Source organism: Myotis yumanensis, unplaced genomic scaffold (assembly GCF_028538775.1).
Source record: "Myotis yumanensis isolate MYYU_CA2020_CCGP unplaced genomic scaffold, mMyoYum1.0.hap1 SCAF_2, whole genome shotgun sequence".
Classification (NCBI taxonomy): domain Eukaryota; kingdom Metazoa; phylum Chordata; class Mammalia; order Chiroptera; family Vespertilionidae; genus Myotis; species Myotis yumanensis.
Genome location: NW_027223753.1, coordinates 162315045 through 162327934, shown reverse-complemented (window position 1 = coordinate 162327934; position 12890 = coordinate 162315045). Strand labels below are relative to the sequence as shown.

Here is a 12890-nt window from a genome sequence, read left to right as displayed (position 1 = left end):
GGTAGCCACATCAATAGACATGTATAGGGTCTCACTATGTTCCAGACACCATTTTGGACATTGAGTTTATAGTGGTGAGTAAAACAGACAAAACTAGGTAATTACATTTAAAACAGATTACAAACTTGAAGAGGCACTGGTGGTAATCTGAGGCAAGGTGAATTTTACTTTTTGTCCTTTATGCAAAGATATTTGTTACTGTAGTCTAAAAAGAAAAGAAAAAAAAAGGTAACTAAATATAAAATGCCTAAGAATTTGATTTTTCTGTCTTTGAACTTTATAAATATGCTAGATTTTTTAGTCTTCTATTCACAAGCCAATGTTAGCTGTTTCATCCATAAAATCCACCTTGAATTAAGGCTTGAATCCACAGTGAAAAAGGCAGCATTACTTCTACTGACAGACAGCAATACGTAGAACTCCTTAACTCTTCATAAAAGGGCTTTGTACTGATTAGGATTACATTCGTTTCACATCAAGAAACTTGGGCCAGATTTGTTCCTGACAAAGCCTTTCCTTGCAGTAGCTATGTATGCCACAGAAAGCCATTGAACTGCCTTTTTTTTTTTTTTTTTTTTTTTGGAACATGGGTCTTCTTATTAACATATGTGATAAAATACCGTAGTATATTGTTTTTAGTTCTATTTTATATAAAATGCTTAATTTTTTTAAGTTAGAAATATTTTGAGTCATATTTTAAAACTTTTTGTGTTTTTGTTGTTTTGCACAATGTTAACTTGCATTTTATTTTGTGACTTAGAAGGCTTGAAAAAACTTTTAACTGACTAGTGATGAAACTTCATTCTCACTGACTCTTCAGGAAGCTGTGACACCCACTTCCGTTCCGCTGCCAAATGTTTCCCTCTGACTTTTGTGCATAAACTTGGAAGCATTGTTGACCACATTGGCAGTTTGCCCAGAACCCAAGTGCCCTGTATAATTGGCGTTATAATTACCATTGATTTACATACAGTGTGGGTGGATTGTCTTCCTAAATTTAAAGTAAAAAAATTTAAAGCCTCTTTTCCTTATCTACTCTCTTTTTCTAGGGTTGAGAAGTGATCATAGCTGTGCATTTACAGGCCCTAATCAGTTTCCAAAGGCCTTTGTATTTTTTTTTTTTTTGAAGTGTTTTTTTTTTTTTTTTTTTTTATTGCTTAAAGCATTACAAAGGGTATTACATATGTGTCCTTTCTCCACCCTGTGTGGACTCAGCTCCATGCCCCCACTCTTTATGCCCCCACTTCCAGTATTGCTTGCCTCTCACTTGCCAGGCTCCTCTCGATCTTATCTCCTAGTTGTATTTGCTTATCTTCAAATCATGTTCTGCCATCTCTCTTCTCTCCTCAATAACAAAAAAAGGGATCATTGATTATTTTCACTCTGCCACTTGTCTGATGAGGGAGGCAGTTTAATGTTGCTCGTTGAACAAATGGTTGATAAATTGGAATTCATGAAACCTAAATGTGGCTTCTCTCCGGCACTGTCCAGACCATAATGTTCTCAACCTTAAGAAGCCCAGGGAGATAAGGTTGATTTCTTTGTCAGCTATCTTCCTTTCCCATACCCATTCACATTTATTTATCTAACAAATATTTTTAGGAATATGCTTAATAATAGTTTAATAGTCCTAGAATAACCTTAAAGATGCTGGATTGAACCAGACTCTAAATTCTATCCTTGGATGACTTGAAAACTTTGTTTTCTCATCTTAAAAAAAAAAGAGGAAAATGTAATACGTAAGCATTTATGTTGGTTTAGAAAAGTGTATTAAATATATTCAGTGTAAAGTCACTCTCCCACCTTATCTCCTACCTGCCTTGTTCCCCAGCCATCACAACTGAGGTTATATACATTTTATGTACATCCTTCTCAAGTAGTTTTTATGTATATACAAATGAAATATACATGTACCTATGTTACTTTCATATACAAAAATAGAAGAATTATATACTGGATTCTAAACCTTGCTTTTTATTTGTTTAGTTAATTAGTTAACCAATCCTTACCCGAGGATGTTTTTCCCATTGATTTTTAGAAAGAATGGAAGGGAGGGGGAGAAACAAGAGAGAGAAACATTGCTGTAAGAGAGACACATTGATTGGCTTGCCTCCCGCATGTGCCCCAGGATGGAGCCTGTAACCAAGGTACATGCCCTTGACTGGAATCAAACCCAGGATCCTTTAGTTAAACTGATGCTCTATCCACTGAGCCAAACTCACGAGGGCTAAACCTTCCTTTTTTTACTTAGTAAATCCTGGACCTCTTTCCTTATAAGTAATAGCTTTCTCATTTTACTTCATGGCCATGTAATATTAAATTGTATACATTTTTGTGACTTACTTAACCAGTCCTATACTGATTGATATTTATACTATTTCTAAAACATAAGACTTTCGTTCTGCGTGAGAATTTGTAATTGAAAATAAAACTATACTCACGCTAACAGAACACTTAAGCACTCTTAGACATCAGTGTTGGAGAACTAGCTTCTAAGGTTTTATTAGTGATCTTTACCCATTCGGAGTCACACTGTTCTTTACAGTTAATGATAACATTATTCTAACAGCCTTTTCAAAATTATTAGGAAAAAATATTTCATAATCATTGGTGACCATTGTTTGCATTAAAAGGCATTATCTTTTTTATAAATTAGTGTTACGTTTTTAAAACTTCTTTCTTTTGTTTTTGCCCTTTTTTTTGGACTAGATTCTTACAATAAATGAGGATGGATCACTTGGTTTGAAAACCCCTAAATCTCATGTTTGTGAGCACTGCAATGCTGCCTTTAGAACGAACTATCACTTACAGAGACATGTCTTCATTCATACAGGTATTTCTTGAATTAAAATGGGCTTATGGCCATTAAAATTACCTTTGCTGTTTTCATCTTCGTGTAAATGTCATTCATTCCTAAGACCATAGCTAACCTTGCATTTCAAATTAGAGATTTCATAAGGCCAGAATGTGGGAAGGAAACCAGAGAAAACTTTAAATGAGAAAACAATTAGCATGGATGTGCAATATTAATTAATCTTAATTGGACACTTAATATGGCTTAATGTATTCATTTTAGCTAGAGAAACAGTTAAAGAATGTATTATTGAAAGCCTGTCAGCATTTATTTTTCTAGGCAAAACATCCAGAAAGAGTTTGAAATATGAATTTGGGAATCAAAGATTAAAAATGATAATTAACATGAAGTTGTAGAGGGCAGAACTAAAAGACTAGATCTTTGTGGGAACAGATTAGACATGTAGGGGGTGGTGGGGGAGAAAGTAATAAGGTCATTTTGATGAACTAGGAAAATACTGTTGTCCCAGAAGACAAAAATAGAATACCAAACAGAATATGATCAACAATGGTACAACCTTCAGAGAGGTTAGAGACCTGAGAAATAAACATATTAGAATAAATAGCAAGGAGATAATGAGTAGCTTTTAAGAAAGTAGAATGTAGGGTTAAAGCACAAGTGGGTAGTGAAGAGTTTGAGATACAGGATAAACTCTTTTAAGAAGGTGTGGTAAATGAAGGGGAGAAAGTAGAGAAGGAAGGTTTCAGGATTTCTGGAAAGTTTCTTTGCACAGAGCAGACCAAAGAATACTTTCCTTAAAAGGACAAGCTCCAGCAGAGAGGAAACATTTGAAGGATGTTTAGAAAGTGCTGAAGGTTCTAGAGAAAATAAGTAAGGCATAAAGTGATGGTTGGCCACAGTGGGTGGGTCTTCTGCAGATAAAAAGGAAGAAAAGATATTTAAGACACTAGATAACCTGTAAAATTCTGTTAAATTAATGAACAATTTAAAACATTTGTATGGATAATTTGGAATTTTCCAGAATTTGAGCTTCTAAGATTTATCTTTCCTCATAAATAGTAACTATAAACTGTGTTTTATCCAGTAACTAATTTGTGGATGTGAAATTATTTTAAGGCGAAAAACCATTTCAATGTAGTCAATGTGACATGCGTTTCATACAGAAGTACCTGCTACAGAGACATGAGAAGATTCATACTGGTGAGTGTTGCCACCCTTACTAGGGTCATTAAAATTACCATTTCAGACTAGGGAAGGATTTTTAATGAGTACCAACAGCTTGTTGCCACTTTCATTGATTGGTTTTGTTTCTAAAGAGTATATATCATAGCTCATCTTTTTTTCTTCTTTTAATAAATCAATGTTAACTATTAAGATTTGGCTTTAGTGTCCAAGCCCAATAATTACCTTGAAATATGGTTTCTAATAACTTAAAATAATTTTAAAATGACAAAAGGAAGTTTTTGTGAAATAGTTGTTTCCTTAGATGTTTAATAAGTTTATAGTAGGTAAAATTATCATTTACATTTATTGGGGACAGGAGCAAAATGTCTGAACCCTAAGATAGCAATACCATTTTTTTCTTACTGTTTCATGTATGTACCTTGCTATATCAAGAAAGTTGTAATCCTAATAAGTTGGAAACTCACTTTTTCAGTTAAGTTGTTAATGATTTAGAAACAAATATTTCGTAAGGTCAATGTAAAGGAACCCACTTTATTTATTTACTTTTAAAATATATTTTTATTGACTTTAGAGAGAAAGGGAGAGGGAGAGAAAGATAGAAGCATCAATGATGAGAGAGAATCATTGATCGGCTGCCTCCTTGCATGCCCCAAACTGTGGACTGAGCTGCAATCTGGGCATGTACCCTGACCAGGAATTGAACCCTGGCCTCCTGGTTCATAGGTTGGTGCTAAATCACTGAGCCACAGTGGATGGGCAGGAACCCATATTAGAGCAAACATTTATTTATTTATTTTTTTACTAGTTTTATATGTAATCTTGATTTAGTAGACTGCTAACTTTTGACTTTTGAGGTCTCTAAACATGGTAAAAGCTTTTCTTTAGAATTTATTTTCATTGTTTTGCTTTCTGATATAAAAGTAGAGTTGGTTAATTTGTGTAACTTTAATTCTTACATTTAAATAGAATTGAGAATGATGGTGATAGTATATGAATATGAAAAATATTTAAGTTCTTCATATTTCTCTATATTGAGTACTCAAGCAAGTACCTGCTTGGTGTTGTTATTTAGATGTGTTCTCATGGTACTTGCATTACCTGTGAAAGGGGAGCCTTAGATAGTTTGTCATGTAGAAAAGCAACCTTTTCTGCCCAATAACTTTCCTTACCTTTCTTTGCCCCTAACAAGAAGCATGAATGTGGCTGATCTCCTTAAATAAAACTTCAACTATGCAGCATATTTTTATGCTTTGATGTTCTACTTTTCAAAGATTATTATGCACACCACCCATTTCAGTTTCTTAAGTAAACATTTATTTGTCACTTCCAGATGGAAGGGAGTATATTAGGCACTTTTGGAAAAAGAACAACTTTTTTTATTATGACTTATAGCTAAATTTCTTTGTAATAATAAAACCTGATCAGACAATGATAAGTGAAAATGTTTAACTATTTTTGTATGTTCTTAATACCTGTTAGATTTTGATGACTCATTCATTCAACAAAATGTTACTGAGCCTTCAGTATTCTTTAGGTATTAGAAATACAGAGGTCATACAAGAAAGTTTCCTTGGAGTTTACATTCTAATGGTAGAGATATATATATGAACAGGCACTGTGTTGTAATAAATAGTGTAGAATTTTATACAAAACTAGAGGCCTGGTGCACGGGGTGGTGGGGGGTGTCCCTCAGCCCGGCATGCACCCTCTGCAATCCAGGACCCCTCGGGGGGTGTCTGACTGCTGGCTTAGGTCCCATTCCTCCGAGGATGGGGCGTAACCCGGCAGTCGGAAATCCCCCTCACAATCCAGGACTGCTGGCTCCTAACTGCTTGCCTGCCTACTGGCTTGACAGCCGCCTAACCACTCCCCTGCCGGCCTAATGACCCCCAACTGACCTCTCCTGCCGGCCTCATGGCCCGCAACTGACCTCCCCTGCCGGCCTCATGACCCCTAACTGCCTCTGCCTCGGCCCCCACCACTGTGGCTTTGTCTGGAAAGACGTCAGAAGATGTTTGGAAGATGTCCGGTCTCCCAGTCTAATTAGCATATTACCCTTTTATTAGTATAGATGCTATTGTACCCTGAGGAAGAGCTAAATGTGCTCTTTGTTAAAGGTTACATGGGGAAGGCAACACACAAAAACTATAGGAGGCCCAGTTGAGAGAGAGAGAGAGAGAGAGAGAGAGAGAGAGAGGATCTAAAAAAAAGATTTTGAAACAGTGTTTACCCTTATTGCATGCACTCTGTTGTTTCCTATTTTGTTCTAGTAAATTTGTTTTTAAAGTGCTGGTCACAATCCTGTCATCTCACTATTTAGGGAAACAACTGTGCTAGGCCATAGGGTATCTTTTTCTTTTATTGTTTAAAGTATTACATATGTCTCCTTTTACCCCCATCAACCCCTCTCCGGCCACTTCCAACCCCCAGGACAAGCCCCCACTGCCCCAGTGTCCGTGTCCATTGGTTATGCTAATGTGCATGTACACAAGTCTCTGATTATCTCCTACACCCGCCCCCTCTCTCCTGCCTTCCCTCTGAAGTTCGACGGTCTGTTCGGTGTTTCCCTGTCTCTGGATCTAATTTTGTTCATCAGTTTATGCCTGTGGTCGGCAAACTGCGGCTCGCGAGCCACATGTGGCTCTTTGGCCCCTTGAGTGTGGCTCTTCCTAAGCCTTAGGAGTACCCTAATTAAGTTAATAACAATGTACCTACCTATATAGTTTAAGTTTAAAAAATTTGGCTCTCAAAAGAAATTTCAATTGTTGTACTGTTGATATTTGGCTCTGTTGACTAATGAGTTTGCTGTCCACTGGTTTATGCTGTTCATTATATTCCACAAATGAGTGAGATCATATGATACTTATCTTTCTCCGACTGGCTTATTTCACTTAGCATAGTGCTCTCCAGTTCCATTCATGTTGTTGCAAATGGTAAAAGTTCCTTCTTTTTTATAGCAGCATAGTGTCCCATTGTGTAGATGTACCACAGTTTTTTATTCCACTCATCTGCTGTTGGATACTTAGGTTGTTTCCAAATCTTAGCTATTGTAAACTATGCTGTTATGAACATAGGGGTGCATATGTCCTTTCTGATTGATGTTTCTGATTTCTTGGGATATATTCCTAGAAGTGGGATTACTGAGTCAAATGGGAGTTCCATTTTTCACTTTTTGAGGAAACTCCATACTATTTTCCACAGTGGTTGCACCAGTCTGCATTCCTGCCAGCAGTGCACGAGGGTTCCTTTTTCTCCCCATCCACTCCAGCACTTGTCATTATAGCCATTCTGACAGGTGTGAGATGGTACCTCACTGTTGTTTTGATTTGCATCTCTCGGATAATTAGTGACTTTCAGCATGTTTTCATATGTCTCTTGGCCTTCTGTATGTCTGCTTTCAAGAAGTGTCTATTTAGGTCCATTGCCCACTTTTTGATTGGATTGTTTATCTTCCTTTTGTTAAGTTGTATGAGTTTCCTGTAGATTTTGGAGATTAAACCCTTGTCTGAAACAGCATTGGCAAATATGTTCTCCCATGCAGTGGGCTTTCCTGTTGTTTTGTTGATGGTTTCTTTTGCTTTGCAGAAGCTTTTTATTGTGATGTAGTCCCATTTGTTTATTTTCTCCTTAGTTTCCAATGCCCTAGGAGCTGTATCGGTAACAATACTGCTACGACATATGTCTGATATTTTGCTGCCTATGGATTCTTCTAAATTTTTTATGGCTTCCTGTCTTATGTGTCAGTCCTTTATCCATTTTGAGTTTATTTTTGTGTATGGTGTAAGTTGGTGTTCTAGTTGCATTTTTCTGCTTGTATCTGACTAATTTTCCCAACACCATTTATTGAAGAAACTGTCTTGACTCCATTGTATGCTCTTGCCTCCTTTGTCAAATAGTAATTGAGCATAATGGCTTGGGTCGATTTCTGGGTTCTCTGTTCTGTTCCATTGGTCTATATGTCTGTTCTTGTGCCAGTACCAGGCATTTTTGAGAACAGTGGCTTTTAATATAGTTTGATGTCTGGTAATGTGATCCCTCCAACTTTGTTCTTCTTTTACAGGATTACTGTGACTATTCAGGGTTATTTTATTATTCCATATGAATTTTTGGAGCATTTGTTCTAGGTCTGTGAAATATGCCGTTGGTATTTTAATGGGGAGTGTATTGAATCTGTAGATTGCTTTGGGTAATATGGACATTTTAATGATGTTGATTCTACCATTCCATGAACATGGTACGTTCTTCCATTTGTTTATGTCTTCCTCTCTCTCTTTTTTTCCGTGTCCTGTAGTTTTCCAAGTACAGGTCTTTTACCTTCTTAGTTAAGTTTATTCCTAAGTATCTTAATTTTGGGGGGCAATGGTAAATGGGATTGTTGTTTTAGTTTCTCTTTCTGTGAGTTCATTATCCTATGTAATAAAGAGCTAATATGCAAATGGTCATCATGGCCTCGCATCCTCATGCCAGGGCCAGGGGACCTGAGACCGCACCCCCTGCCTGGCGGGGCTTGACAGGGAACCTGAGGCCATGCCTCCTACCCGGCAGGGCTTGAAGGGGAACCTGAGGCTGTGCCCCCCACCTGCGGGGCTTGACGGGTGGGGCAGCCGGGTCTGGGTCTCATGCGATTTCGAGGGGCGTGCGGGTGGGCGGCGACTTGACTCTGTGTCCCATGGCATGCCACAGACTCTGACAGGAGGGATATTTTCATATATTTTTACTAATTTTCTTTCATCTCTGACACTTCTATTATAGAGAAAGGGCAAATAGCAATTTTAAAATATTTCCTCTAATTAAGTCCCTTTTAATATGCACGAATTTTGTGCACCGGGCCACTAGTTGGTGTATAAAAAAGCCATAGATTTCTGGATGTTAATTTTGTATCCTGCTACATTGCCGAATTCATTTATTAAGGCTGGAATTTTTTTGATGGAGTCTTGGGGATTTTCTGTGTACAATATCATGTCATCTGCAAATAAGGACAGTTTTACTTCTTCTTTTCCAATTTTGATGCCTGTTATTTCTTCTTCTTGTCTGATAGCTATTGCTAGCACTTCCAGTACTATGTCGAACAGGAGTGGTAAAAGTGGGCATCCTGTCTTGTTCCTGTTCTTAGGGGAAATGGGTTTACTTTTTGTCCATTAAGTATGATGTTGGCTGTAGGTTTGTCATATAAGGCTTTTATTATGTTGAGGTCCGATCCCTTTATTCCCACTTTGCTGAGAGTTTTTATCAAAAATGGGTGTTGGATTTTGTCAAATGCTCTTTCTGCATCAATTGATTTGATTATGTGATTCCAGAGATGCCCCCTACTTGGGATATTTGGGTTCTTTTGGTGTATTTGGGTCTTGAATGTTATTATCCCGTTCGTGGATGGAATCTCCTCTCAAGGTATCTAGTTATGTGGCTCACTCTCTACCATGTTGACCAAACAGCACAAAATACAACTCATTAAGACACAACACAAAGGGAACAAAACATGAATGTACTCACGACATCAATAACCCCAATAAAAGTGCCCACCAGAGAAAAGAGAATTAGGACAGAGAAAAGAGAGCAAAAAAATGATATTGCGAAAAGGAAAAAGAGTAAGAGAGAAAAGAAAAATAGGGGGGAAAGAATACACATGTATAGGGAGAAAACCCCACAAAACAAACAAACCAAAAAATGCCAACAACAAACATCCAGAAAAAAAGGGGGTGGGGACAGAATCTGTAGAGACAGAGCTTATATCTAGAAAGTAAGGTAAAGGAATTGAATGAATAGGGGAATGGCCACGGCTCAATATGGAGGAAGTAGAAAGAGAATGAGTGGATAAGAAGAAAAGTAAAAAGCAAAATAATAAATAAAAAGGTTAAAAAACAACAACAAAAACAAAATACTTTAAATATTTATCTATACATTTATTTTTGGAAAAGGAGAATAGAGGAGAGAGCAGATAGGCTCTAGTATATGGTGGAGCCAAGATTCCTGTGTAGGTCTCTGTGACTCCAGAGTACATATTTAAGATCACTACCAATGCTGAATGGGACTCCAAGCAGAACAATTGCTTTTGGCCTTTTTTCATTTTTCTTGCTCTGCTACTAAGGCTTCCTGTGAATTTGGTAACCTCTAAAAGGGGCTGAAACAAAGTATGGAGCTCCCATGTTAAAGAGAATATGTTAGGAGAAGATAGGAGTTGAGAGGAATCAGGGCAAACCAGTCAGTATCGTTCCTTAACATAGAGAAGTTTCTTTTGAAGAGACTTTCAATTTTACCCCATTGGTCCTGTGTCATTCCCCCATCACCTTCCAGGTGGAACTACTGATAGAAGGGGACTAGATTTTCCTTCTTTTCTTGATTCTTCTTATAGACTACTAGAGGCCCGGTGCATAAAATTTTGCACGGGGGGGGGGGTGGGGGGGGTGGGGAGGGAGGGTTCCCTCAGCCTGGCGGGAGCCCTCCGGGGATGTTGTGAGCCCAGCTTCTGACTGAGTGGCGCTCCCCCTGTAGGAGCACACTGACCACCAGAGGGCAGCTCCTGCATTGAGCATCTACCCCTTGGTGGTCAGTGCACACCATAGCAACCGGTTGTTCTACTGTTTGGTCTATTTGCATATTAGCCTTTTATTATAAAGACTTTTCTGAAGACAGTAAGATATTTTTGTCTTATAATCAAGATACCTGTAAGCTATACTTATCTGGGAATAGATATTTAGAACCACAAATACAATCTCCGTTTATCTTTTTGTTCTTACTGTTCTTTCATGTTTTAAATAGCCTTTGTTTTTGGAGGGGCATCCTGCCTTTAAGTTTGCCCATGTCAAGTCTTTCTCTCTATAGGCTCTTAGTTTAGAAGAATGCATTGAAGTAATTGGTTATTGCATATGTTTTTTATTTGCATATGTTTATCTATTTTAAATTGTAAAGAAGATAATGAGTCACCTATCAACTGATTCTCAAAGGTTGTGTGCTGAGAATAATTACTAGTTCTTACAGGCTCTATTCTCCTTATGGCCTCCCTCATCCTTTTTATTACCCTGTCTCATGCAGTCTCCCAGCCCCAAGCCCATTCTCTCCTCCATTTACAACATGATTAAAAATCATTACCTGGTTGGCTGCTCTTGCCACCAATAAAGAAATTCTCTGTGGTGTTTAAAAACCAAGAACCTGCCAAAACCGGTTTGGCTCAGTGGATAGAGCGTCGGCCTGCGGACCGAAAGGTCCCAGGTTCGATTCCGGTCAACGGCATGTACCTTGGTTGCGGGCACATCCCCAGTAGGAGATGTGCAGGAGGCAGCTGATCGATGTTTCTCTCTCATCGATGTTTCTAACTCTCTATCTCTCTCCCTTCCTCTCTGTAAAAAATCAATAAAATATATTAAAAAAAAACAAAAAACAAACAAACAAAAAAAAACCCAAGAACCTAGCTTGATTTGGTTTTCAAATAGAAATTTTAAACTCAGTCTGTACAGACTGTCACTTCCTTCCTTCTCTTTCCTAAATTTAGGCTAGTCTACAAAATACCACTATAAGCGAGAGTACTTTTTCATCTCAAGGCTGATCTTTGAAATTCTGGTTAAAGCTTTATTTCGTTAGCATAAGGCATTGAAAACTGTCAAAATGGGATATCCTTGGGATTGCTATTTTTGGCAGTTATGGGAAATTTATGTCTTGTGAATATATTGTAGATCTTTTGCTTATGATATGTTTGGGAATATGGGAGAGAAGGTGAGGACTTGAAGTGAAGGTTGAACATAATGATCCTAATCGATCATTTTGTTTAGGGTCAGAATTACTGCTCAGGTACACACCAAGGTTAAACATTCATCATCACTGGAATATTTGCTTTGTGATCAGGTACTTTTATCTAAAGGGCCTTTTCTTCTGCATTTTCAAATACATATATAGAAGGTTAGAATGACATATACCCAGGTATGTTCTTTTCTAGAGGAAAATCGTACAATTTTATAGCTAAAAATGTAGTAAGAAACACTAGAAAACATCTTCTGAGTAAGCGTGTTTCATGTCTAAAAACATATATTATCCCCTTTCCCTCTTGACTATGATTTTTGCTCACAACTATGTTAAATAGCTGAATAATAGCATTATTTTTTTTTTCTTTTTTGTTAAACCCACCCCCAACCCCCAGCTGCATTATTATTTTTTAAACTAGTTGGCCTAGTAGGTGGAGTCAGAGAGAATGTTGATTCACCCTTGACTTAGTTAGCTCAACACTTTGTATTTCCTTCAGTATGGTTCGGTTATTACTGTAAATTATGGTTTTCTTCTCGTTATTTAAATACCCTAGTTTATGGTTTATTAGCTCTAATGAAGTAGTCCTATTAAGAGAAAATGTTACAGTCCTAGTTAGGGTTTAACTCTTTGGAAGATGAAGGAACTGAATCCTGTTTGTGCTACTGAGAGCGTGGCCTATAGTGTGAGCTCCTGGCATTGTGACTGCTGAAGCCAGACAGCACTGGCATGGACAGAGCTTGCCAAGAAAGATTAAGCAGGGAGGTACAGATTACTGTGACTGACATTCTCTGCTTTAACAAAGCTTTCAGAAACCAGATTTTTTTTTCCTCTGCAAAACTGTTAATAATTCACACTAAAAGATTTGATTACACATAAAAATTGCACACTATATAACAAACATCTCAGTAAAGATAAAAAAGAAATCATACATACACCTATAAATAAAACACTGTACCATACTTAAAGGTTTTCTGTGTTTGGGGGGGGGGGGGCGGAGAAAGAGGGGTGGGAGTCATCCAGAAAATTAACTCTATTTTAACATTATGCATTAGAACTGAAATGTGGAGAATCAAAGAGGCTTTATAATGTAAGTTGCCTAGTTTTCAGTTAAGTATCTATGTGTATTTTGTGTGTGTGAGTAACCGTTCCCCTCAGA

General features: G+C 37.5%; 1 protein-coding gene across 9 annotated transcripts in view; it reads left to right on the top strand.

The window, feature by feature from the left end:
- ZNF148 (zinc finger protein 148) overlaps positions 1–12890 on the top strand; it is a 139131-nt gene that overhangs the window by 107860 nt on the left and 18381 nt on the right. For all 9 annotated transcript variants that reach the window (XM_070406405.1, XM_070406404.1, XM_070406407.1 and 6 more), the window contains 2 exons: positions 2710–2833; positions 3932–4015. In XM_070406405.1, coding sequence (XP_070262506.1) covers positions 2710–2833; positions 3932–4015 — 208 coding nt within the window. The remainder of the gene's footprint in view (positions 1–2709; positions 2834–3931; positions 4016–12890) is intronic.